This window comes from Pleurodeles waltl, chromosome 5 (genome assembly GCF_031143425.1).
Source record: "Pleurodeles waltl isolate 20211129_DDA chromosome 5, aPleWal1.hap1.20221129, whole genome shotgun sequence".
In the NCBI taxonomy this organism is placed as follows: Eukaryota; Metazoa; Chordata; class Amphibia; order Caudata; family Salamandridae; genus Pleurodeles; species Pleurodeles waltl.
Genome location: NC_090444.1, coordinates 131,077,400 through 131,103,307, shown reverse-complemented (window position 1 = coordinate 131,103,307; position 25,908 = coordinate 131,077,400). Strand labels below are relative to the sequence as shown.

Genomic DNA, 25,908 nt, shown 5'->3' with positions numbered 1-25,908 from the left:
AAAATAGTAGTATAATATATGAGTAACAACCCTGCCTCTCTCATCTCCAGTCTAGAATTATCTTCCTCGCGTTTCATCGGTCCAACCAAACTCAGCACACCACTATTTATTTGTTGCAGCTCAACAGCTATAACCCTTAGATAGGTCTTATGAGTTTTTAAAGTATCGGTTTTCAAAACTGTAGCCTCAAAAGTACTGTGCTATGTCTTTTGCTTCAAAACCATTATTTCCAGCATGGAGGAGGGAAAGCTAGATGAAGTATCCATGCCCTTATCCATACTGATACATGAATCATGGGGAGGTGTACTCGCATTGCTCAGTATAGACATATTAATCACCTTCCATTGGTCTCTGAAGTAACATTTGGGGCCAGTTTTTTTCATATGTCCAGCCTCTTGATGAAAGGTGTCTTGGTAATGCTCTAGACTTTGGTTCACCTGTAGGAAACCCACATCATTAATACATTCTTCCCTGTGAATTGCAGACTTCTCCCACTTAACTCCTTGCACATACATGGCGAGGAATACAACCAAAACGACGACTCGGGAACAACGAGGTGGGTTGTTCACTAAAGCAGAACAATGTTTTTTTGATCAACGATTCTGTTTTACTCTGCCTTAACCACGCATGTCCTGAACAATGAACATGTGTAGTTAAGGCAGAGGAAAACAGACTCAGGATCGGAAGAGGACACGGTCAGGTAAGTGCGGCTGGGGGTAGTTTTAGGGGTGGGAGGTCAGGATAGTTTTAGTTTTTTAGGGACTGGGTGGGGGGGTCAGGGTAATTTTGGGTTTTATTGGGGTAGTTTACGTTTTAGGGGCTGGGTGGGGGTTGTAATTTTAGGTTTTAGGGGGTCGCGGTACTTTTAGGGGAGGGGTGGGGGTTCAGGGTAATTTTAGGTTTTAGGGGCGGGTTTTGGGGGTCAGGGTAGTTTTAGATTTTAGGGGTGGGGTTTGGGTGTCGGGTAGTTTTAGGGGTGGGATGGGGGAGTTGGGGTAGTTTTAAGTTTTTGGGGTGGGGGTCGCGGTAGTTTTAGGGGTGGGGATCAGGGGAGTTTTAGGTTTTAAGGGCGGGTGGGGGGGGTCTAGGTGGTTTTAGGGGTGGGGGCTTGTGGTAGTTGTGGGGCGATGGTAGGTGATCTGGGTAATTTTTGTTCTTGGAGCAGGGGTGGGGGGTTGTGGTAGTTTTAGGGGCAGGGGTGGGGAGTTGGGGTAATTTTCGTTTTTTGGGGCAGGGTGGGGGGGTCGGGTAGTTTTAGGTGAGGGGGTGGGGGTTGCAGTGATTTTAGGGGTGTGGGTCGGGGTAGTTTAAGGGGCGGGGTTGGGGTAGTTTAAGTTTTAAGGGTGGGCGTGGGAGTTTGGGGTAGTTTAAGGTTTAGGGGCTGGGAGGGGGGTTGGGGTAGTTTATGTTTTAGGAGCGGGGTGGGGAGTCGGGGTAGTTTTAGTTTTTGGGTTCGGGTGGAGGGTCGCTGTAGTTTTAGGGGCGGGGGTAAGAGGTCAGGGGGGTCGAATGCTGGAACCATGCATGCCGTTCCACGCATGCCTTTACGAGGCATGCCTTTACAATGAAAAATCGTTGTTAAGGCATTCATTTTAAAGGCATTAGTGGTAACGCGGTCGTTGTTCCAGCTGCATTGTTCAGGCATTCGTGGTTCCACCATGCGTTGTTCTGACGTATATTCGCATGGCGATGTTGAGAGTCTTGGCTCCAAACTTTGTCCACCTGGCTCCATTACACCATGTATCTCAGGCACATACAAGGACATTGAAGAAATGTGGTCAGACCTCTGGGGGTGGGGGGAGAGTGATCAATTCAAGCTTCGTCCCTTACAACTCTATTCCTTAAGTGCTTTCTCACAAAAACTCCTATAGATTTTACCCATGGTGACGCCTTAGATAATTCTTTCTCCTCAATCATTACTTTACTTGCAACACAAGGTCCCTCAAGTTCCCTTCTTTCTGTGCTGCCATGAAGGCGTTCTCAGGCAGGAGTTGGCCGGATTCATTATACAGCCCTCTACCTTTTCTTGACTTGTGAACCTCTGTTCTACCTTTTCTTCCTGACTTGCTCAGCAGCTTCCTAATGATTTGGTTTATTTATACAAAGGATATTGCATGCGTTTTTCTTCTTTTCCTTTTTGTTCCAACTAGTACACACCCCGCTCTCCGCTTGGGTATCAGCTATGCATTTTTGCTGTGCACTTGGCAATCTGGGGAACTAGGACTCCATTAAGGCACCATCATCGTGTGAAATTCCATTGTTTTGTTATAGCCCTCCATTTCAACACTTTACTACTTGAAGACTTTTCTCTTCAGCCGCTACCTCCACCTCAGAATCTCTTTTTAGAATGTACTAGAATTTACTAAAATCAAGAAGCACTGCCCTTATTATACAAATGCTAATGTTCAGGGCAGTACTGTTTAATACTATTCCACACTAACCAGCAATATAGCCAGATTTGTTGTTTCCAATTTCAGGCTTCCAAACGAAGACAATCAATTCTGGCCAAAATTCAACAAATAGCACATAACCCATGCCCACCTTCCGGAAACTATGTGGCCTTGTGTTGTCACCGCTGCAACTAGGGCCGGCTAGGGCCATGCTGCCACACCCCTGCACATGTAGCCCAACCCCGGCTCCCCGGAACAGGCAGATGCGGTTATGCAAGAACCCCCGCCAGACCCCCAGGAATGGCTTACACTTAAGACCTAAAGTTGTATGTATCCATGTGGGGAAAAATATATCTGTTGTAGGCATCCTTGAGTCTGTATGAGAATCTTGTATGGGCCTAAGGCTTACAGGCTTGCAAAATCAACCATGAGCTGAAACCCGCTTCCTAGCGTCCCAGTGAACAGGTCTGGTGGTGAGATTGCAGAACAAAGTCAGGCAGAGTTCTGTGGCAGGCATGAGCCCGGCTTTTTCAGGTTTGCTCATTAGTTTCTCAAAGTGAAGGAAGGGAATGTAGTAAGCGTAGAGTTGATTTTGATATGGTTGATGAAGTTGACCGGGGATTTTATGACATTGAAAGCTCCAGGGTTAACTTTACAATTGAATTTCTTACCAAGAATTAACTGGGAGTTCTTACGGTTCTCTAGGCTTTTGAGTTCCTATGTCACCACTGACCTTGGGCAAATTTCTCTTTGAGACATTTATATGTTCCTGAGCACTTAGTGAGGGTTCCTTCCCGTTTAGAAAAAGGGAATGATTTCTACTAAAAATAATTTCCGATTATCTTTGAACATCTCTGGTTTCTTTGGTTACCTTAGCTTTGGAACTCATTGGTTACTGTAACCAAAGCAAGAGCTATCTCTGCGTCTGCATCAGTTTGCATTGCTCTCCTGGTGGGGCACTGATTTCTGGGAGCAATGGTTTGGTTTGCTAATGAGTTATAGAGAATTTACCCTCTTCTGCTCAGAGTATTGATTTGTTTGGGTCTGTGACATGTGGGTTTCATTGACATCTTTGAGTAGTGGACATTCCTCATTCTTTGTATCTATTTTTAAACTCCTTATCTGAGGTCTTTTTTAACTCATTTCGGATTGCCTTTCATTGCTGATACGTATAGCGCACCTTCTCAGCCACTTATGGCTTTAACTTCTATGGATCTATCAAGAGGAATATAGAGCCTTTGAGTGGTCTTGAATAGTGAGCTTGAGACTTGATGGGGGCCTCTTAGTCATAAGCCAAATTTTCTTCATCTGTTTATTCCTTGATCTAGACTTTTCATATGAGTAATTGTGTCCCCCTTCCCCTTCTGTGGCACTTCAGCCTCCACCACTTTTGTTTCCTGTCTTGTGTTAGCGTGTTGCTTTTGTCATGCATGCCCCCATTTTTATTGTGCTTTTTCCAGGATGTCCCAACTGCTCTTTTCTAGTGTGCGTTGAACCTTGAATTTGCTGCTTTTCACAATGAAGGCAAAAATAACACCAGGGCCGTTGTGCAGCATCCTTCTCTTTGCTTTTGCACTTCTAGGCCACTATCCGTGTTTAGATCCTATGAGCTTTTAGTATTGGGAAGTACAAATGAAATTCAGCTGGTGCTTTGAGGGCAGTTGTTATGTTTCACCACAATTCGGTGGACATACGCAGAACCACGTTTGGATGACCATCAGCATTCTATATTTACCAGTCCCTGATCCGGCCTGGTGACCAGATGTGCCGTATTGTGGATTAACTTGGCTTTGGCACTAATACCAGCTCCCGCTCTTATTACCTGGTAACTGTTCCGATTTCAAACCAGCATTCACTGAGCGAACAGTGATTTAATTCTTCTGGATTTTTTGCCAGCGGTGGAGCAGTGGCTTCCTGATAAAATTATTTAACTGGAAAAGTCCATTGGGATGTGGGTGAAACAATGGGGCCTGGTCACATTTCACAAACTTATGGATATTTTTCTTTGCATAATGATACTTTTCCACTTCCGTATATGCCCATTGCTACCTGCATAGCAGGCCAAAGTATTTGGTGATGCATTGTGGTTCTCAGCAGCTGCTCGGGTGGGTGCATGCTTCCTGCATAATCATTTGCTTTGTTCTCGGGTAATGAAGAGGTATCTACCCATACAACCCTACTATACCAGGGTAGAAAATTCTCTTCTCTTAGAGATACTCCTCTAACTTGTGTTATCACCTATAGTTCTAAAGCCAATAAAATAAGATCAATTATTGAAAATAACTGGAGAATAGTGAGCGGTCTAGGTATTAAAAAACCTTTGTTTTCTTTAAAAAAAGCACAACATTTGCGGGACCACTGGGTTAAAGCAGCTTTCCCCATAGAGAAAAAGAAAGATTTAAGAATGATGTTAAAACTTCCCCGGGAATTTGCCAAGTTACAAATGATACTAAAGAAATCATGTTGAATGGAGTGGTATATCAACAAAAAGATTTTTCGAATTGCAATACCAAGAATGTGGTTTATTTTATTAAGTGACCATGTGATCAGGTGTATATTGGACAAACATCACAACCAGTCAAGACGGGAATTTTGCAACACAGATCAAGGATTAAATGCGCAATCCGGGGTGCACCATTGGTAGAACACTTTTGTGAATTAAATCATAAACCAGATGACATCTGGTGGACAGTACTGTTAGTGGCACATCCAAATGGAGATGGATGTTCAATAGCCAGCATCTTGCTGAGAATGGAGGCAAGACTTATTGAGAAGTATGGAACAGTGAGACAAGGCCTGAATGATTTTGATGAAATATGGTCTTTGATCTAGAGACATTTTTGTATTACAGAAAAAGTATGGATTTGTGGATGTTGGATACAATATTCCATGTATAAGGAGGTCTTTCAAAACGTTGATCAAGCAACAACTATAGGAGTTAATTCATGAAATGTCAGGTGTATAGCATTTATCGATAATGCAGTGATTGTGTTACGTAGACAATGTTAAGTAGAGTAATTTCACAAGGTTATAATACTATACACCAGATAGCTATCTGTTTAATAGAAACATGCAAAGACATAATTTGTATTGTGTCAGATAATTGATATCCAAGAAGTAATCTGAATGAATGGTGTGGACAAGCACTTGTCAAGATGATAGATTATAAATATTTCTGTAAATCGAACTGTAAGAAGATGACAGGTTTACTGTTAAGGCTTTGGGGGATTTGTACCAGCAGTTTGTCTATATAACTTTAGATATATTAAGATTCGAATATGAAAGCATGGTTAGGAAAGATGTGTTAGACTAGTAAAGTTATAATAGAACCATTTTTTAAAATATAATGATGTAATCATCTCATGAGGTTGATAAGATAGATGATAAAATAGGTGATAAGATAGACATTGAGTTTTCTGACACAATGACCAGTCTCCCTTTTTCAACCTGGCGGCTGTAATCTTTAGTTCTAGCGCCATGTAACACGATTAAGTAGTTATCTATAGAAGCAAGACAAGTATAAATGATAAGGTTGGTTAATCGCTTTTGTTGAGTAAGAGGGACAGAATGAACAGTTTTTGACTGTAGAATATATATTTTTCACTGTATGGTCATTCAAAAGCCTTGCAACAAAACTAGTGCCAAGATGGCGGCCAAGGTCAGTTACGCGTTCACTATAACTTCCTCTGTAAAATGGCCACCAGTTTAGTATGATTCGGCACTAATGCAGTCAGGCTCAACATCCGCGAATGGCCGCTAAAAAAAATCTCCTGTAACGTGTGTGGAACAAGGAACAGTGGCTAACAAGTAAGCCAGTCATGTCGACTCGGAACAAATACGTCCGAGTTCGGCATCCGCAAACGATAGTTAAATAAAACTCCCGTAATCGTTTGTAGAACAAGAACCAGTGGCTAATAAGTAAGTAAACAAAGCTCTGAAAAATGCCACAGAATAATATAACTTTGAGGTTTTTATTTTTATTTTTGGATTTATTGACACATATTTTTTGACCCAATTGTAGAATTTAAAAGTACAGATTGCGGAAGTTTGGTCAGCTGAGAATAAAAGGTACCGATAATAGAGTTTTCAAGCATAAATGAATTAAGTTTAGCTACTATATAGTTTATTTTACAGACACAAGGGATAATTAATTATAGAAAGGGCGTTCATGACTACACCTAAATAAATAGACCGTGAAATCCACTATGACATTAATGTGGTGTGGTGGTTGTGACATCTCATGATGGTGTTTCTTTTTAAACTAGCACCTGCATGGTGGAGGAATTAGAGACTCCTTTGTTTTAGAACTAATTAAAATTACAGTTTTTATTGTTTATGTTTAATAGGCATTGTTCTCTCCAGTAGTCCTGATGAGGCCCAAATGTGATGGGGCCGAAACACGTCGACTTTTGTGATACATTGAGAGGTTGTAAGGAAGATTTATTTTACCTTTAAGGATTGTGGAACACATCTCTCTAGGAATAAGGATGGAAGGTTCATAGAATTTGAGAGGTGCTATGGAGTACAACCATCGCATAAATGTGGATTATTGTGTAATTTATGTATATGACCACATCGTCTTCAAATCAGGAGAGCAATGAGGAACTACTTGATATATAGTTTTTGAAAGCATGTGTTTGAATAGTTTTGTTTATATGTATTCATGATTTTTTATCACTGATTTTCGTCCTTTTTTGCAAACAAATGAATTAATAAATGCTGAAATTAATTTCCATTGCCGATGATTGACTAATAGTCTCATTGTGTATAAATCAAGTTTAGAGATTCTTTCCTACTATTAGACCATTTGTTTATATATTTGTTCTGGGGTGTCAGTAGTGCTGCATCATGGAGGGTGCAGAAACCAGGAAAAAATGTGTTTTACTCAATAAACATTGATGATAGTTGTATTATCTAACGGATATTAACCAATGCAAAGACTTTAGTGGTGAATGGGGGAGGTTTCTTTACTTTGGGGACAGTTGTTAAGGAAACTTGAGAATTATGTTGAGGCCATAGATGGGCAGGGCTTTAGCTGCAGTATGAAGGAAGCTTTATTTCCACGTGTATCAGGCATGAAAGGTCAGCATGTGTTTAAACTACCTTTAGTCTGTTGTTGATGCACAGGAAGAAGTAAGTTGGGCGTGTGTATAGTGGAGCAGTAAAGAGATCTGAAGCACTCTAGGAAATCAGATAATGTTAAGGAGAGGCATAATTGTGTACTTGTTTTATCAGAGATTCTATGAGATCAATTTAAGGACAGTGAAGCCAAGGATGATTTAAGTGACTTGGAAGGAAGTGGTCTGGAAAGGTCAAGGTGAGCAAAAGCATGAGGTGAGGTTGAGTAGATTAAAATGCAAGAAGAGTAGGACAAATACATGGGATGTTTTATATGTGATAACATTCGTCATACTGCTGACGCTTAAATGTGACTGGTGAAAGGGAGGGAAGAACGCATGCGTGGGGGGGAGTAGGAATCTACAGTTTGTCAGAGAGTGTAAGGTAAGGTAAAAACATGGGGTGCATTAGTTGGGATGACATTGGAGAAGAGGATGCAAAAAATCGAGTTTTTGTTCGTAAGCAGCATGGGCTGCAGTAAGGCAAGTGGGAAAACAGATATTTTTGTGGTAAATATACTGGATGTATGCTTTAGCAGATTTTATTATGTCAATGATCATCTCCAAAGACTTCACCGACAAGAAATAACTTGATTTGTTGTTAGAACCAAGATATATTTCTAGTGGTGGCTTTGAAGCAGGGGCGTAATGCAGAATGATGCCCCCACCTCAGAATGTGATAAGGGGCCCATAAGTCTTCCATTTCTCAAATGGGCTTGAAGGGTCTGGCGCCCCATAGACCGTCAGGGTCCCCCTGCACCACAGGGGCCTGTGTTACGCCCATGCTTTGAAGGAGTGAAGATTACATACCATTGGATACATATGGGCCAAAGAAGAGTTCAGCAGTAGGAGCAGTAAGGGTAAAGTGTATGTTGTGGATAAGGGACCACACATCTTGTGGTGGGCTCACTAGCATCATCTGTGTGTTGTTATTAGTCCAGCTGGAAGAGTCGAATCATATTAAGAGAAAATGAGGGGCATTAATTGAAAAGGAAATGCTTTAGTACTGCACAATAAAAATGAGTGTCTGGTAATATGAATGAAGAGGTTCAGAAGATATTGTAGGGTACTCTAGCAGAGTAGAGTGCCATGTGAGCTTTTGTGTGAGTTTGAGACATTTAAAGCGGTATCCTGGTATGGATAGCTCAGTTTGCCTAACCTAAACTTGGTGTTTTGTTGTTAAATTGAAAAGTTATTTTACCAACGTTAGATTTCATGTCTGTGTGCCTTCTCCGAATAGCTTTCATTACTATGATGGGCATTTTTCAGAGTACTAATCTTGCTTTTGGTGTGGCCTCAGTAACCTCTGTTGGAGAGTATGGCGAATAGTATTTTCAGTGGTAAACCTAATTTCCTTTTCTTTCAAGATTACATATTATTTTATCGTGCAACAGAAAAGGAACACATAGATCTCTGTTTAGCAACGATACCTGTTTGTGTGTGGAGAACAGCAGAAGAGGGATTTAAAACAGAATAAAGGAAAATATAGGGAAAGTGCCAGCTTTGAAAGGGTTTGATGTCAGCAGAAAAACACATCACAGTGGACATCCGTGTATGGAGAAGGTGCCATCCTGTGGAGATGCTGAATCCTCTGTTGCTTTCAACTCACATGCAGTTAGTGTGGCAGAATGCACTTATCTTGTTATTGAGCTAAGGTCATTGGGTATGACTGGGCAGTTGACTATTTTAAGATGTACAGTCCCTCATTCTATAGGCCACTAACTTACATGTTGTAGTGTTTATTGAGGCTGAAGGAGTAATGATAGGTTTGGAATAATTAGCAAGACATGTTGCAGTGCCGCATGCCAGTAGAGTTACCAGCACTACGAGATCGCCAGCATAAAGTGAAGGTATCAATGAGGATAACGTTATACAGAAGCATCAAAGAAGCAGTTATGCTACACACTGTGCCACCTCACTTTGGACCCAGCCATATGCAAAAACAGTCTTGGGTTGCTTGTATTCTGGTTCAGGGAGGACCTGACCTGGCTGCTTGGGCTGGACTGTTCCAGCTGGAGCAGGGTCAAGGATGATTTGCATATGGGTGGGTCCAAACTGAGGTGGAATTGTGTGCAAAATAACTATAGACTGGGATGAGACCCTAAGCAATTACCAGTCTCTAACATCAATTTGAGTGTTTCATCCACCACGTTTTTGTAAATTTCAGTGGAATGCCCTAAGTGGGACGGGTATGCCTGGGCATGGGTCCCATGCACACTGTCCCACTGGAACCAAACTATACTAGACTCATGAACTCAAATAAGTGTGAAACTTGTCTTGGGTTGTTTGTGTTACAGTTAAAGGAGGTCCTGTCCTCTACATTGTTTAGAGAAATGTGACAAGACTGCCTGGTTCCCAAAAACAATTAGATGTATCAAGACAGGCTTCGAGGCTCCTTTGAGAATGGCTGTTTACACCAGAGAACTCACTAGTGCAGTTAGTTAGTGCAAAATAGAAATTGTTGCTCTTGTGTGTGCCTTTGTTGTGTTGCAACCATCTTATTGTGTTGTAATCTGTAGCAATCTTCACCAAAGTTCTCACATATACACTTATGGTATCCTGCACCTTCTTTTCATTCTCCTTGATTCATATGCGTGCTTATGCGCTTATGGTTTGAGATGTGAGTAAATTCTTTTTATGTTTGATATAAGGTGGATCACTGTATTATAATATATGTTTGAACAAGTCAGTTCTATAGATATCTAATGACTCTACTTATTTAGGGTGTGTATCTACTGCCAGTTATAGTAAAATGATTATCCTCTGGAATTTCTGTTTTCTTGACTATATATGTGGCAGATTTCCTTGGGAAATTTATTTTGCCTTTAGTATATATGTTTTCACTGTAACTAAGCAGCTTCCCCACAGGCCGCTCAGCAGCACAGTTATCTGATAAGTTGTTTTCTCTTGTATCTTTAAATTGTTAAAATTAAATTCTAGAATTTGCATGTTGTGCAGACCCTAAAACATTTTCAATGTTTCCAAATTGTTTTCCTAACAAATTTCTGTATTTGTATCTACAGACGGCCTGTTTTCGAGAAGAAAGAGACGTATTGGTGAATGGAGATAGCCAGTGGATTACAACGTTACACTATGCCTTCCAGGATGAAAACTATCTAGTAAGAGTTATTGCTTTTCAAAATTGTGTTAAAAGGAGTGAAAATGCTAGATTAACGAATCTTCAACTTTTTTTTGTGACCCTATTTTCCTGGAGCAGTCCCAGCTGAACAGTATCTTCACCTCTTTACTTACATTTCTGCATTGTGCGTCAGTTATAATTAATTGGTCTGATCTTTTTTGGCAAGCCATTGCAGCTGTGCAGAAATATGAGGGCATTTGTTGAAAATTAAAAGGAATTGCCGTATATGGTACAAATATGAAATGGTGTATTCTTGTAACTATGTTAAATTGTAGATTCAGTGGGTTGTACCAGCTGCGTTCGTCAGTGATCCATAAATCATTTATTTGTAGAAAAAAACAATCAAAACTTAAGGTTGAGCTGCTTTCTTTTATTTCCTATACTATATTAAGTGTACTTTCGTTATCACCTTTATTCTGTTGATCTGTCAGGAACTGGAATGTGCCCTAGCATCATATTTTATGGTATTCTATGATGACTTTTCCCCACATTTCTTTTTACTTGTAGTGTGCTTTCCCTCTGTTATGTTGTTTATTCAGCTTTTACTTTTCTCTCAGGCCATACGTCCTGCAGTTGTCGGTAACAGGCCTCTCAGTTTTAGCCACAATTGATTGCATGTTGTCCTGTTCCTTTTTATATGACAGGCTTTCTTATTGAGATCAAATGAAGATGCAGTTTAAATCCACAAATGTATGAGCAAGCGGGGTCAATCTTGCTGGCACATTTTGCTTAAATCTTCTCAACGTAATTCAAGTCTTGCTGGCCAGACTTCTTTTAACCCAAAATTCATTAACAGGGATTAGGCGCTTAAAACAACATAGCCCTGTAGTTAATGATTCCTAAGTCCCATTGGACCTAAAAGTTAAGACAGTTGTTTAAAAAAAAAAAAATTGAGTCAACTTAATAACAGCACCATCGTAAGTACAAGTCTGTATGCAATTGTTGTCGCTTGGAAAGAATCCTTAGGTCTTTGTAGACCCTCCAGAAAAATAATCCTTCCTGCTCATCATGAAAAAGTAAATGGAGCAGAAGAGAAAACCGGAGAGAGACCTAGGATCAGGGCTGGCTTTAGGGCAATGCGAGCGGTGCAGCCGCACCGGGCGCTGACCTGCTCTGTGTTCAGCAAGAACTTACGAAACTTGCGATTTAAAAGCACCTGCTGAAAAGTTCCTTGTGCGTCCAGCCTTCATTAAACAATTAAAATTCCAAGATACCTCTTATGATTAATGTTCCTGCTAGGAAGAGAGACGGGAGTTTTGTCTAGCGGCAACTTTGACTCGCCATAAAGTAGCGTAGAGGGCTAATATGCCTGCTGCAGAGAACAGGTCTGTATTCTATACAGACAGCTCGGTTGATAGTAAAGGCAGCCTTTACAAACGCTTTAAAACAAATGAATGTATGTGAGAGAGGGGCTATGGAGAGATGAGGACACATTTGCTGGGTCATGGGGTGGTGGATGGCGCCAAAAACAAATGTTGCACAGGGCGCCACCAGGGCTAGAGCCGGCCCTGCCTAGGATACTACCAATCCCAAACAGATTATCCTCGAATGTACCAAAGAGGTTTCCAAATGTTGGCCTTCGCCCCAACCAGATATTAAGCATCTTGTAAAAATACATCAGGTTTGGGTTTTTTGTTGCACTTCCCATTGAATGGACCTCTTTTCATATATATCATGTGAAATATTTGATGTGGCTATGGTGTTTTGCATTGTGGACCTGTGGACACACCCCTCCTGACTCCTGTAGCCTGTTATCCAGTCCTCACATACGAATGCTCTGTTAAAATGATGCCCTTCTCTCTTAAAGTACTTACAACAACTGTAGGAGTAGTCTGACGTTGTGTTCTATCTAGACTGACACTTTGAGGTGTCACATACTATTAACTGCCAAGTTCTAAGTTAAGTGTAGTAGTACAGGCTCTCCTGTACTGTTGGATACGTACAAATTATAGGAATTTATCGCAGGACATAGTATTCCCATAATCCATAGCATGGCTCCTAATGTTTCCTGCTGAATGGTGATGAATTTTCTGCAAAAACACCTGCTTAAAGGAAATATACAAGATAATTATCTTGCTTGTGTGTAGCTATTGATTTCATGATCTCCGGGGTTATGCATTTTGGTCTAAAAATGTCAAATTTGACATAAGAATTTATCTAGTAAACAATGTTTATTGCAAGCACTGCATATACATGACAACACAATCCGTAATACAATCAAAATTAAGATTAAGGTCACAGAAAACAGAAATACAATATCATATACAGACTGAAGGTCATACCATTTGGTAAGAGAAATGTAGAGATAAATCAATCTATGTTTTTATCTTGATAGATTTTGACCACAGTCAAGTTTGGAGTACAGCCACTCTACTGGATAAAGAGTACATTGTTGTCTTAAGTAGTATATCGTAACACAGCATATTTATATTTTTTATTTTGCTTTTTGTTTTGTTTTCATAATTTCTCAAGCTCTACACCTTACTACCCACTTAGAAGTTGTGATCAGGCTACCTGGTTGAGATTAAATACTTTGGTTGGCAGTTAACTAAGAAACTCAAACTTGAAAACATTTACACTTGTTAATCAATCATTCGTTTTCACATGTCATGTCACATTTAGTATTACTGTATATAGTTTGAGTATTCTGTATAGCATTAATCCATACAAATGAGTTGTCATTGAACTGTTTTATCAGGAGCATCATTTGTTTGGATGGGGGCACATAAGTAGAACATGAGAGAGTGGGTAGGCCTATAAATGTTACTTTTCTCGTGATCAGTGAAAATAAAATGCTAAAAGAATTACCTAATGGAAGAACCTCTGATCTAAATTTTAATTCTCTTGAAAAATGGGTATTAAAAAAAATCAATGGTGCTTTCAGACATAGATTTACCTTATTGCTCTGATAGACCACCATCATCTTAGTAGAACTTGTTTCGGTTATGCTCTCTCCTGGTTGTGTTCTCGCCTTCCATTTTTTCCATCTGTTCACTTGGTCAAGTGTTCAAAAAGTTGTTGAATGGTCAGGAAGAGCAACTGAGATGTTGAGATGTAGTAGGGCCTTCAGTGGTTTTTAAATACCATCAGCTGCGCAATGATTAAATTGCCAACTCAAATTATGAATAATGAAGACGGTCTTGTTGGTCCATGAAGGGAAAGTCATTATCTCAGCATAAGAATAGTTTTGGAGTTTCAAAGTTGCAAAAGAGAGCACAAAAATGTGATTTCTGTTAGCGCAGGCCAAAAACATTACAATGACCCCATTGTTTAGGGCCAGAGAGAGTGCTAGACAGATAAATATCTTAATACATTTTAAGCTAGGTTAGGACTGTGTATGTGCCAAATCTTTGGTTGACTCGTCCACCATTGAACTGCAGTGATTTAGAATCTTTGACTCTTATGTAGAGCATCTTTGACTCTTATGTACTGCAGCGACCTGGGTTACAAAAGCATATGCCCAAATAATCAAAAATGAAAACATTATTCAACTTAGTATTATTTAGAGGAAGCCATCTCCTACCGTTTTCTTGATGCCTTTAGCACATCAACATGTATTTTGCAACATTAATATTTATATCTCTCTGTGTGTAGTTTTCCTCATGATTAAAACTTATTTCAAGCACGCTCAGTGCATGTTAAGAGGACCACATCCTATGCTTACAGTAAAAGAGGCACACATTTATTTACCAGAGTGAGCACATAAGTTTCAGCGAGTTCAGAGATGCTTAGTAATGACTGATAATAGATTAAATAACATTGGGCCCAAGACTGAATCATGATCCACACCACTCCCCACCTTGATCTTTTTGTTAGTTCCTCCAGTACACTGGGTTGAGTTATCAGAAGGCAGAAGATGGATGGCCTCAACAAAACTAAGTACAACTCAAAAGGTAGTTGGGATCTTTTCACCAGAGTAGTGGAGGCAGGAATCACAGGTATTGGTCAGGATAGTCTAGCACGAGAAGCATCTCATCTGTTCGTCAGGATACCTTAGCCTGAGGGGCATTGCATATATTGGTCAAATACCCCGCTCTAAATCTGCTATGGCCCATTGAATTGCAGCTTACGCTATGAAGCAATAGGGTTTGGTAGATTATACATCCTCTGAAGTTATTGGTGTGGCAAAAGCTTCACTATGGATTCAGGGCAACACTGCGGGTTGTCGGTGGTGTGCAAGGCTGTGACTTGCTGCCTGTGCAAACTCTCTATAAGCATTATACTTTTGACATGAAATCCGACGTTTATTCCTAGTTAAGTCAGGCCATGTATTAAAATCCATTGCAAAGTCAGTAACTTCAATGACAACTTCTTTCTTAATTGGGTTCCTGGTCTGTAAACATTCACAAGTGTGAAGACCGGGAAAACACCAGTAACAATGGTACTTTGTACTGGAAATTTCTGCAACTTGCAACTGTGTCCTTTGTTACTCGCAAGCCTGTGATAAATTGATTTGCTGTGCATGTCCTAAGGTGTCAGTATTCTCCTTTCCACTGCCTGCCGTTATGTAGAGAAGTATTTCTGCCTGCCATGGCTGATTGATTTTGATGTTTGTATTGGGCCTAATAGCACTACACTCACTTTCTTTTCATTATAGCTGCTTGTTATTAATCAGTACAGATGAAAAGTGCAGATGTTCTCTTTTTTTACTGCAACCTAAATGCTGATGGCGGGCAGTACTGACTAAAAACCCACTGCTGCAGAAATTCATTTCAGATGTAAAATGTTTCTCTACTGTTTTGGTTTGTGCACTGTGCATCTTCTGTTTCATCCTCTATTGAGAGAAAGAACTGTTTTTGTAAATTGTTGACAAATGGGTGGAATCTGAGTTGGCATTGTAAATAATTGCTCTTGCACAGTATTATTTTTCTTACAATATTTATGGTCGTTCTCGCAAACCAAAGATATGTCCTCTTCTGCCTGGAACTTCCCTGCCTTCTACCTGCGTTTCCAATGCATGAGACTCTTTGGGGTTTGGAATGGATCCTGGATCAACCTGGGCTGTCTGTGGTTACGCAGAACCTATTCTAATCAAAATATAGCACTGTGCTATAACACACAGACCTGTCTTCTATTTCATGGTACCTGAACTTCAGCTGAATCAGGATTGAGCACCTTCTGATGGATACTTGTAACTGCAGCCTCACCTTAGAGTGACATGGAGGTTTTTCCCTAGCATTTGCATAGCAATGCTTCCATGCACTGCTTGGTGGCTCCATATTGACTCCACGCTGTCCGGGAAGTTACTTTATTGATAGTGGAGCAGCAAAGAGGGTAGGTACTCTAAACCTTTCTTGGGTGGATGAATGGGGATTGCCCAGTTGTGTGGATTTGAATTAGACCGTGGAAGTTCTTAGAGAGTCACCAGGCCTTGCTGTTTCATTGGAATGAGGTGATAACCCTTTGAGGAGGAGAAGGCTTGGAAAGGACGCCTGTGATTTTTCTTTCAGTGTCTTACCTCAATCAATCAATCGGCTTTTTATAAAGCACGACTTATCACCCGAGGGGGTCTCAAGGTGCTAACATGGTCTGGAAAGCCTGGTAGAGAAAGAAATTCTGAGGTGTCATAAATATTGATCTGCGTTTTGCAATTGTAATTAAGTAATTGGCATTTTTGTAGGTAAGCCAATTCAAAGCATTCCCATTTCTTCTGAAATCATTCATTAGCCACGCTGATTACCTTGGAAACCTAGACCACCCATTTGTTATGTCATTTGAAGCTCTTCTTCTATGTTTAGGCACACATGTTAACGCTTTATATTCTTTACTGAGAATCCTGACATACAGTTATAGAATCAGAATAGTGGTAACTGCCCACTGGTACCTTTTGTGCACTATGTACCTTTTTTGAAGTAATTCTAGACCAATTTAGTGAGCACAGGCCTTAACTTCTTACATTCCGTGCCTCTTTGACATTTACTGTAGTGCATTCTTACTTCCGTAACTTGCCTTAATATTTGGTCAGCAATTAATTTATTTCTTTTAAGATGCTACTTGCACATGTTAATGGCTGCATTCATGAAAGATAAAGTATGGTAGAATGGTAAACCTTTTCTCTGGGTCATGTGGTAGTCAGTGGTTACTAGACAGTATCGTTGGTGGGTCTTTATAACAGTTCTCCCAGATCCACAGTACTAATACACTCCAGTCCGGATACCTCGCCTACTCTCTTTTTATGTTTTATTTTCTAAGAGTAACCGTACCGAGCAGTCAAGATTTACTCTAGTAGATGTTAGTAACCTCTAAACTCTGATTGATACAGTATGATGCTTTAATCCCAGAGAGTGAACAGCTTCAGCTGTTCTCCAAATTCAGTGTTTCAAAAATAGCCCCACTGATGCTGGTAGCAGAGAGACTGTCAACAGGAGCATGAGTGCCCTGTACTGGTCAACTCTCACACAGCTAGTTATGTAGACATCCTCCATTTACAAGTAAATGGTTATGGGAATCTGTCTCTTATCCAGTTTTGAGAGGCATCAGTGGAAAGCCGAGGAAAATTGAAAATTATACCTTTTTCAAAATGATTAACTCTGGTCAACTACAGCTGAGCACATTTTTCTGGGCTTTCTCCAGGAAGAAGGGTAAAAGCGAGCACCGTCTAGTCAATTGACCTTTTCCTGCAAGGGATCTGAAGTTAACTTCTTAAGTTAGATCTCTGTGACTTCCAGACAGCTCCAATATCAGGCAAGACCAAGCAGGAGGTTACAGATGTAATTCTCAGCGTGCATCAGAGATTTGACAGGCCTTACGTCCCAAGCGCAGGTAAGCTCATCCCCAGACAGATCCGCAGGTCGAACCACCAAGCAGCAGTACATGGTTTGGTCAGTTTTTTCTTCTGCAATAGGGCTCAGGCAGGGTTCAAATATGTATTCACTAAATCACGTCTCTCCAAACTTTTCTGTAGTGAGAGCTACTTCTGATCTATGAAAATTATAGTGAGCTACTGAAGGCTAAACAACTTGCATACTGTTGCCAGAGACCCCCACGCCCAGCTTCATTGACTTTAAGCCTAATATCCATAGAGCCAGATACTATGGTTTTAACAAAATACTTTGACTATGGGCACTATGGCAGGGCTGCCATGGTTGCCAGTGAGAGTGTGGTCTTTAAGGGATGTATGAACATGTGTGTTTATGAATGGAATATATGTGCATGGGTGACTTGTGGCACAGGTTGTACCTTCACAATCTGAGACACCGTTATATGTATACCACAAACATACAACTATTTTTTTTTAATAGGAGAAATTTAAAGTGCAGAAAAATGTTTTGCAAAGCCGTTAAAAATATGGAACATTTTTCTGCACTTAAAATTTCTCCTATTTAAAAAAATATATTTTTTTTTTTAGTTATACATATGGCGCCGTGTCTACTGGGCGCAAGACGCCTTCTGTGTGTTAATGTGACACTTTGAAATGACAGAAAACTAAAATGAAGAATTAACTTAATCATTAAGGTAACTTTTCATTTTACTTTTATCCCATTTAACAGCATTCACAAACATCATTTTTCTCACCCTCCAATACTGAGTTGACAAGGACTTTTATTTAAGAGTTGAATACCTCAGTTTTTCACCGCAGTGCCCAGCTGCAGCCTGAATCATAAATGCCTCTGAACACTGCTCATTATCAGGCCCTGTTATCAGCAACCTGATAATAATGAAAAATAAACACAGCCTTCCCTTAACTTTAAAAGTAAAATATGAGCCTGTACTTGTTTAAAAATGAACTCAGGGTCACAAACTACTCTGAAGATGTCTGGGAGCTAGTGGGAGCACACATACTAGTTTGAGACACCTGCACTAAACACTTGCATGCATGCCGCATGACTGTGGAAGCAGAAGTAACATGCCCACATTAACAACAGAGAGGTGCCACAATCACTTTGTTCTCAGGAAGGACAGCTTCGATACAGCACATATACATCCAGTCATATAGTACAAAAATACACCATGCATCTCCCACACGGCACATCATAACTAATCACACAGAGGGTGAATTGAAGGACCCCAGTTATAGGGAATTAAATGATTTTTAAGGAGACAGGCTAACAATACTTCCCTGCTGGGCACTGATAAAAAGGCCTGCCACCTCCACTAAAATCTCAGCTGCCATCAACTCCCAGTCAATACATACGCTGGTGATGCAGGGGAAGCTATGATCTGCTATGAGGAGAGATTTTAAGAGCATCCCTCTTTGGAGCAACACACAAAATGTGGACTTCCCATAGTTGGCTCCCAGATGTTTACTTCGTAGCAACGTTGTCAGCTCAGCGCAGTGAGTTTTGTGTCTACGTTGGATGCATTATATATGTTTTTAACATCTAGAACACCAAGGTTTGTTTGAAGGGCACTATTCATCAATCCGGCCTCCAGGTTTATTATTTACCTATATTATAAGTGAAAAGAAACTCCCGAGTATCTTGGAGACTTTTGTCTCGATGTTATCCAAACTTAAGAACTTAATTATGACTTAATTCTTTTGTAAGAGGGAAATGAGTTTCTCCTCCCGAGCCAAACATTAGGAATGTATTACATTTAGAGATTACATATTTAGAGTCCCTGGTGGATTAGTTGACTATTGCATCTGCTGCAGGGAATACGTATTTGACCCCACGGTCACAGGTATGAATACTGGTGGTTCCACTCAGCCTTCTGTCTCTTTAGACTGATCAAATGGGTACCACTGAATTTAGTAGCATTAAAACATCTGTTAAATGGCACCAAGAAAAGCTATGGTAAATGTGCACCTACCAATACCTTTACTATACTTATTTTATTTTAATACCCCCTCTCCTTTTATCCACTCGTCGTTGAGGGCCTCGTCAGTAAAGAGGGGTACACATAAACTTATTTTTTATTTATTGATATCCAACTCTTGTTTTGTCTCCCTGTAAGTATTTCAAGTCTAATGTCCATCAGTACGTATGCTGTGAATTGCACACAGTGTTTGTTCATCATTCACGACACAATGAAAAGAGTGGCTAACTGGTAACACCAGTACGGGTCAAAAACCAAAACTGTTGAAATTGAGTTCATTTTGAGGAACATTGAAATCCAACATCCCCTACCCTAACTGTTGCCTCATAGGTCGTGTGATGAAACCACGAATGCCGGTACAAAGCATGCCTTAACAACGTGGTCGGAATAACAACTGTGTTGTTTCCACGCATGCCTTTACCATGCCTGCCTTTACAACAAATGTCGTTGTAAAAGCATACCTAGAAAAGGCATGTGTGGAAATGCATGAGAAACAGCATGCATGGTTGTCATGCAACCACCCCCTCCCACCCTGAGGCCCAAAACTACCCCCACCCCTAATACCTAAACTACCGTGACCCCCCACCCGCTGTGAGACCTAAAAAAAATACTATCTTAACTCCCCACTCCTGCCACTATAAACTAAAATACCCTGGCACCTTTGCACCCACCCTAAGCCCTAAATCCACCCCCACCACTAAAAACTACCCACCAACCCTGCCCCAGCCCCACTTACCTCACCGCGTCCCTCCCAATCCTTCCTCCTCCTATCTCCTCCCGCCCTTCCTTAAACCTCACCCTACCCCTTTAAAAATAAACTACCCGGCCGCCCACCCCTAAAAACTAAAAGGATCGGAACCCCCACCCTAATTCCAAAAAAAATACCCAAACCCTCCACCCCGCCCCTTAAAAAAAAAAAAAAAAAAACACCCCAATCCTTTAATCCACCAACCAACCCTGCCACAGCCCCACTTACCTCACTGCGTCCTCTGCTGAATAACGCATGGCTTTTTCTGTGCCTTAACCACGCATATGCGTAGTTAAGCACATGCGTGGTTAAGCACATGCGTGGTTAAGGCACAGGAAAAGCCATTCGTTGTTCAGGCAAGCGTGGTTATACTTGTGTGGGAAACGTCCGCGTCCTTAAGGACGCATTGTTAAGGACGTTTCCCGACGCATACAGGATGCTGACCTAGCCACTTCTGCATGTTATCTATACTAAATAGTTACTTACAGTATAGATTAATTATTATTGATACAAAAGATTACTGTGCATGGCTTGTACTAGCGAGGCATTAGTGCTCTGATGGGTGAAACAAGAGTGTTATGTTCAAGAGTGGATGTTCCACAGATAAATCACAATCATTTCTCTGCACTAGTGATTCCTACACGTGCTTTGTGTCTTGTAAAAGCCCTCCAGTTGCTTCGGCTTGGAACCAGATTACGCTTCAGTTTCACCTCCCTCATTCACGAAGCACCTCATCTTGTTACACAAACTCCACTTCGCTGCGGGAAACCATACACCACGGATTAATCACACCCAGTACTAGAAATCCCGAAAAATGCAAAAAACACAACACAACTTGGAAGCACTGGTGCCTGGTGAACTCTGAAAGTGTCTGAGGAGTAAATATCGTCCTTGATTTTAACTGAGTGAACAAGCCACCAGCTCCTTTAGGGGAGTTCTGAGGTGTCTCCCTCTGAAATAAAAAGTAGCGACCAAATGCATTTTTTCACAGCTCCGTTTTCTAAAAAAAAGAATTGGCTAAAAGCCTGGGGTGATGTATGACAGTAATGAAATATTTCAAAACTGTCGCAGCACCTTCTCTCTCCAGTCTAAGAATTTACACGTTTAACAAATTCGAAGCATGCCAGTGTGAGACTTATTACATCTGATGTGACTGGTCATTTCTAAAGCAGAATCAAATCTTCAGATGTCAGGCACTTGGGGAATAAGCTGCCTTTCTAGAAAGGATTTTCACTCCTCATCTTTCCCTCGTCCATCCTATATTGTATGTTATTTAAGCCAACCGTGTTGTGAGCAATCAAATGTTTCCTTTTTTGCGCATTTTGTTTGTTTGCTGATCCCAATGGTGCCAGAGAAGCCTTGTAGAAAGTGATGTTCACGTGTTTTTGTCACAAATTTGCTAAAGGTGATCTCCCCACAGCACAATTATTAAATGGGCACACAGTGGTCACACATGCTTGCATCCACACACACACGTGTGCTCTCCTTCACACAAAAGGGTAAGCTACTAAACAAATCACCTGGGGGTCTCCTCCAAACATGCTGTGCTCTGCATCTCCTGGGTTCACAGTTCCAAACTCCATGTCTCTTGCAAACAGCGCCCGCGAAGGGATAAGCAGCTTTTGCTTGTTCCAGGTAGGTTCACAGGTGTTTGCAAAATCATAGTTATGGATAGGACATGGGGTGGGTTCTCCTCTGCTAGCTTAGTTTTTGATAGGGTATCAGGGTTCATGGTTGACAAGCCCTAATGATGCACCATTAGCTCAATGGCTTTCCTGACACTCATTTGCGTGCTTCTTATTCCCAGCTTGTCAATCCTGTGGTTTCCCCTCACATGGACCATTGCTTCTTTACCATCAGTTTTGATTGGCTGGCTTATATGCTTCACTCCTTGGTTAAGTACTTGTTGAGAGTACAAGCCTTTTCCAGCTTGTCTCCCTTTTACTCTCCCCCTGCACTCCGTGTTGCTATCTGTCATTGTGTACCCTCCAATGTTGCGACCACTCTGGTGTACTTCTCGCGTTGCTTTCTTGCCCACGTGCTTCTTCCTTGCCCACTCCACATTGCTGTCTCACCCGTTGCTTCTCCTTCCCACCCTTCGTGTTGCTTACCCTCACCTGCGACCTCTGCCACCTGTTGCTTCTCCTCCCCACCCCTTTGGTTCCCCCTGTTGACTGCTCTCCCGTGTGCTTCTCCCACACACGCCTCACATTGCTCTATTAATCATTGGTTCCCCTCCCCCATCCACGCCCTGACTGCGGCTTCTTATGACCTGCTTTTTTAAAAAAAAAAAAAAGCTTTTCCACATTTTTTTTTCTTTTTAGTTACTGATCCAGCTTGGTACGCACTTCTACAAAATGAGGCAAGCAGCTTTGTCAAAGGCTTTTTTTTATTTTGCACTCTTAAGCCATTTCCTGGCCTACCTCTCTGCTTGTTTTCAGCTTTAAAGCAATGTGACGTGTGCTTGTATGCAGTATAGCGTAACAATAAAAAAAAAAGACAATTAGTGATGTTATTAGTATGTATTTAGTTACTTTGGGAGTTTCGAAACTGCGCTGATCGCTTCGGGCCTGGGCAACAGAGTGCCATACAGTAGACTGGGGATCCCAGTGTCTGGGGCCAGGGAGGTGAGAGGGAGTAAGTATAGTGAAAGTAACAATGGCGACTGGCTTACATTTAGAGCGGGAGGCAGGAGCTGGGGAGGAACACAATAGTAATTACAAAAAATAATTTTACAAAAGGCAATTACCTTCAGACGTATTTCTCGCGGTGCCCTCCTGCTTCTGGAAGCTCCAACACGCAGGACCAGGAAACTCCACTAACCAATCCTGACGCTGCTTTCCTGCTAGTAACCAGCGGGAAAGCAGTGTCAGGATTGGTGGGAACGGGCTCTCTCATCGCTCACAAGAGCGCTGGAGTCCTGTGCTTTCTCAAACCCAGCTGCCTTAAGACAGTTGGGTATAGATGTTTAAACTGCACATGTCTGGCTGGGCCTTGCAAGACGGCCGGCAAAAGGGATATGCGCTCTTTAAACAAGTGCACAGCTCCCGGCTGCCTCTCAGCAGCATTTTCCCCGACCCGTCCTGACACTCTGTTCAGGACGGGGCGCTGAAAAATAAAATGGTAATAAGCAAAGTTTATTACCATTTTATTTTTCCGTTATAGGGGGCAATTTTTTGCCTGGGCAACGCTCCTCTGCTCACATGGAGGGGCCGCCCCTGGTAAGTAATAATAACACTATCATTAGTATACTACGAAGTATACAAGCTATACCGATTTATTACTAAATGTCAGCCATTTATAAAATGTGGGAAAAAAAAGTTTGAAAAAAGCTCAAACAAGGGTGACAGAATGTAACATTTTGAAGTATTAGGATTAGGTGCAGGATACAATAAGCTACTTAATATATGTTTAGGATATTAGTAGGCTAGGATGAGGGTTTGGGGGAGTGTGAGATCTTGTGCTAGGTTAAGGGTTAGGTTTAAGGAGATGATTAGGAGGGGGATTAGGGAAATGGTTAAGGTAAATTCTCTCACTTAAGAGGTGAGTTTAGTATTTGACGGACAGCAATGTGGTTACGGTTGGGACTAGAGATTATTTTTACTCTGTAATAAGAAAAAAAAATCTTGGGTGAGATTGGTGGTGTGTAGTTGAGTTTCATGGCTCTAGGCACTAGACTGCAGGTAGCCAGAGCCGTGTTTTATGGGGGACCAGTTGCTTTTGGTAAGCATAGGAGATCATTTCTGTAATATAGGCTTAGCGTAAATCGGATGCACGCACCGTCATCTGAATATTGCTTTACTGCTTTTTCTGTGCCTGGCAACATTTTGGGGGATTTTTTTGTAATATGTTCTCCTTCATTTATGCCCTTAGTACCTTGTCATGGATTACTACGTTGGTGGAGATCTTCTTACCCTGCTCAGTAAGTTTGAGGATCGGTTACCCGAAGACATGGCACGGTTTTATTTGGCAGAAATGGTGCTGGCTATCGATTCTGTGCATCAGCTGCATTACGTCCACAGGTAAGAGGACATGAGAAATACCTCACAATCCGCTATGTGGTGCACGTTCCATTCTCTGCGTATTTAAGGAGTAAAGGCAATCATGAATGTTGGTTAGGTCAGCAATCAGTAAAATCTTGGGTTGAGCTTTGGATCCTGGAAACAGCCTCAGTATCTGAATAGGCCTTTTAGGTGTACACCTTCACTTGGGTATTTGGAAATCAAGACCTGACACAGTGGGATTTTGTGTCTGTCTGGTCTGGCCTCTGATTCCAATGTATCTGTCTCACCAGACTATAGGTTTTCTAAAAAATGCTTATTTGAGATACATAATTAGCGAGCTTCATCCATTGGTGTGTTTAGTTGTCATTCATATTTTGTTTTCACTCACTACAGCATGGGTCAGTGGGTCAACCACGTCAGCCCTTGGCTCCTTCAGGTTGAGTGTCTACAGAAAACATGTGCACATTGTTCACTTCGGCCAAAAAAATAGTTCCTTTTGTCTTAGTTGACAAACTGTTTCAAAGTGTGCTTTTTTTCTTTTATTTTTCTTAAAAGCATTAAATAGTGCCCTATTAATTCTTCCAGTGCTTCAGGTGCCTCATTGAATGTTGATTAAAAAATAATAAAGTGCATGGAGCAGCCGGAAGACTTGTTTTTTTAAATTGCTTAAGTAGTAAAAGATCCACACCAGTGAATGCTTTTTAGATTTAGAATTTGTATTGCAAGAATATGGTAGTGGTGTTTAAGTGTAATATTTTCTTGTGTTTGTCGCCTATACTTGCAGTAATAAACCAAACAAGCACTGGCAAAGCCAGGCAGTCTGACTTAGGCTGTAACATTTTGGAATTCGTTTTATTCTGGGTGGGGGACATTTATCATAGATTCTAGAGGCTCTCCAATGTTACGTAATTAAAAAAAAAAGTTTCACCTCCAAAAAGCACCCATTGCTGTAGTATTCCCTATCACTGAAGGGAACTACTTTGTGCGCGGATGCATACCTTGTGAAAGGAAATTAAAGCCTCACTCTCCGGAAAGCTAGCCAGTGGCTGAAATGTAAGATTTAAGATAAATGTAATTAAAGCCAATTAATGAAAGGGGCTGGCTAAAAGACTGAACAAGTATATGTGTGTGTGTGTGTGTATGTATATATATATATATATATATATATATATATATATATATATATATATATAAATATTTCTACTAATGAGCACAAGCTGTAACCAGTGCACAACCTTACCAAGCCAATGGCTGTTGTACTTGACAATGCTTGTTTACTGTTTGAAGTATGCCAGATGCATTATAGTTTTGTTGAGGTAGATTGCAGTTGGAATCACTAGCAGGATCACGTGTTAGCAAGATGGTCTAGGTTCATAATTTATTAACTCTCTTGGCCACAGCCACCAGTCCACGGGAGCGCTCGTGCTAGAGATCTATAATGGACATCCGGGGGCAAGGGTCAAAACCTGAGCATACAAGGATTGCAGCTGAGTGTACACTGAGTGCCCTTCCTGGGGGAGTGTGGGCGGGGTTAAGCACTAGCTGCAGAGGGGCAGCAATCACGAAGGAGGGAAAAGAATGAGATTGGACCTGACATTAAAAAACATAAAAGCAAAATACCTGCGGGCCGAGACTTTTAATGGTTCTTAATGGATGTCACGCAACTTAACGTGGCACAACTAGAGACCTAGCATTGTCCTGTTGCAGGTAGGGGAGCGGAGGGGGCGGTGGGGGAGGGGGATGCCCCTCAAAG

General features: G+C 41.2%; 1 protein-coding gene across 2 annotated transcripts in view; it reads left to right on the top strand.

The window, feature by feature from the left end:
• CDC42BPA (CDC42 binding protein kinase alpha) overlaps positions 1-25,908 on the top strand; it is a 608,613-nt gene that overhangs the window by 192,622 nt on the left and 390,083 nt on the right. For both annotated transcript variants that reach the window (XM_069233802.1, XM_069233803.1), the window contains exons 4-5: positions 10,531-10,626; positions 24,025-24,173. In XM_069233802.1, the coding sequence (XP_069089903.1) occupies positions 10,531-10,626; positions 24,025-24,173 (245 nt within the window). The remainder of the gene's footprint in view (positions 1-10,530; positions 10,627-24,024; positions 24,174-25,908) is intronic.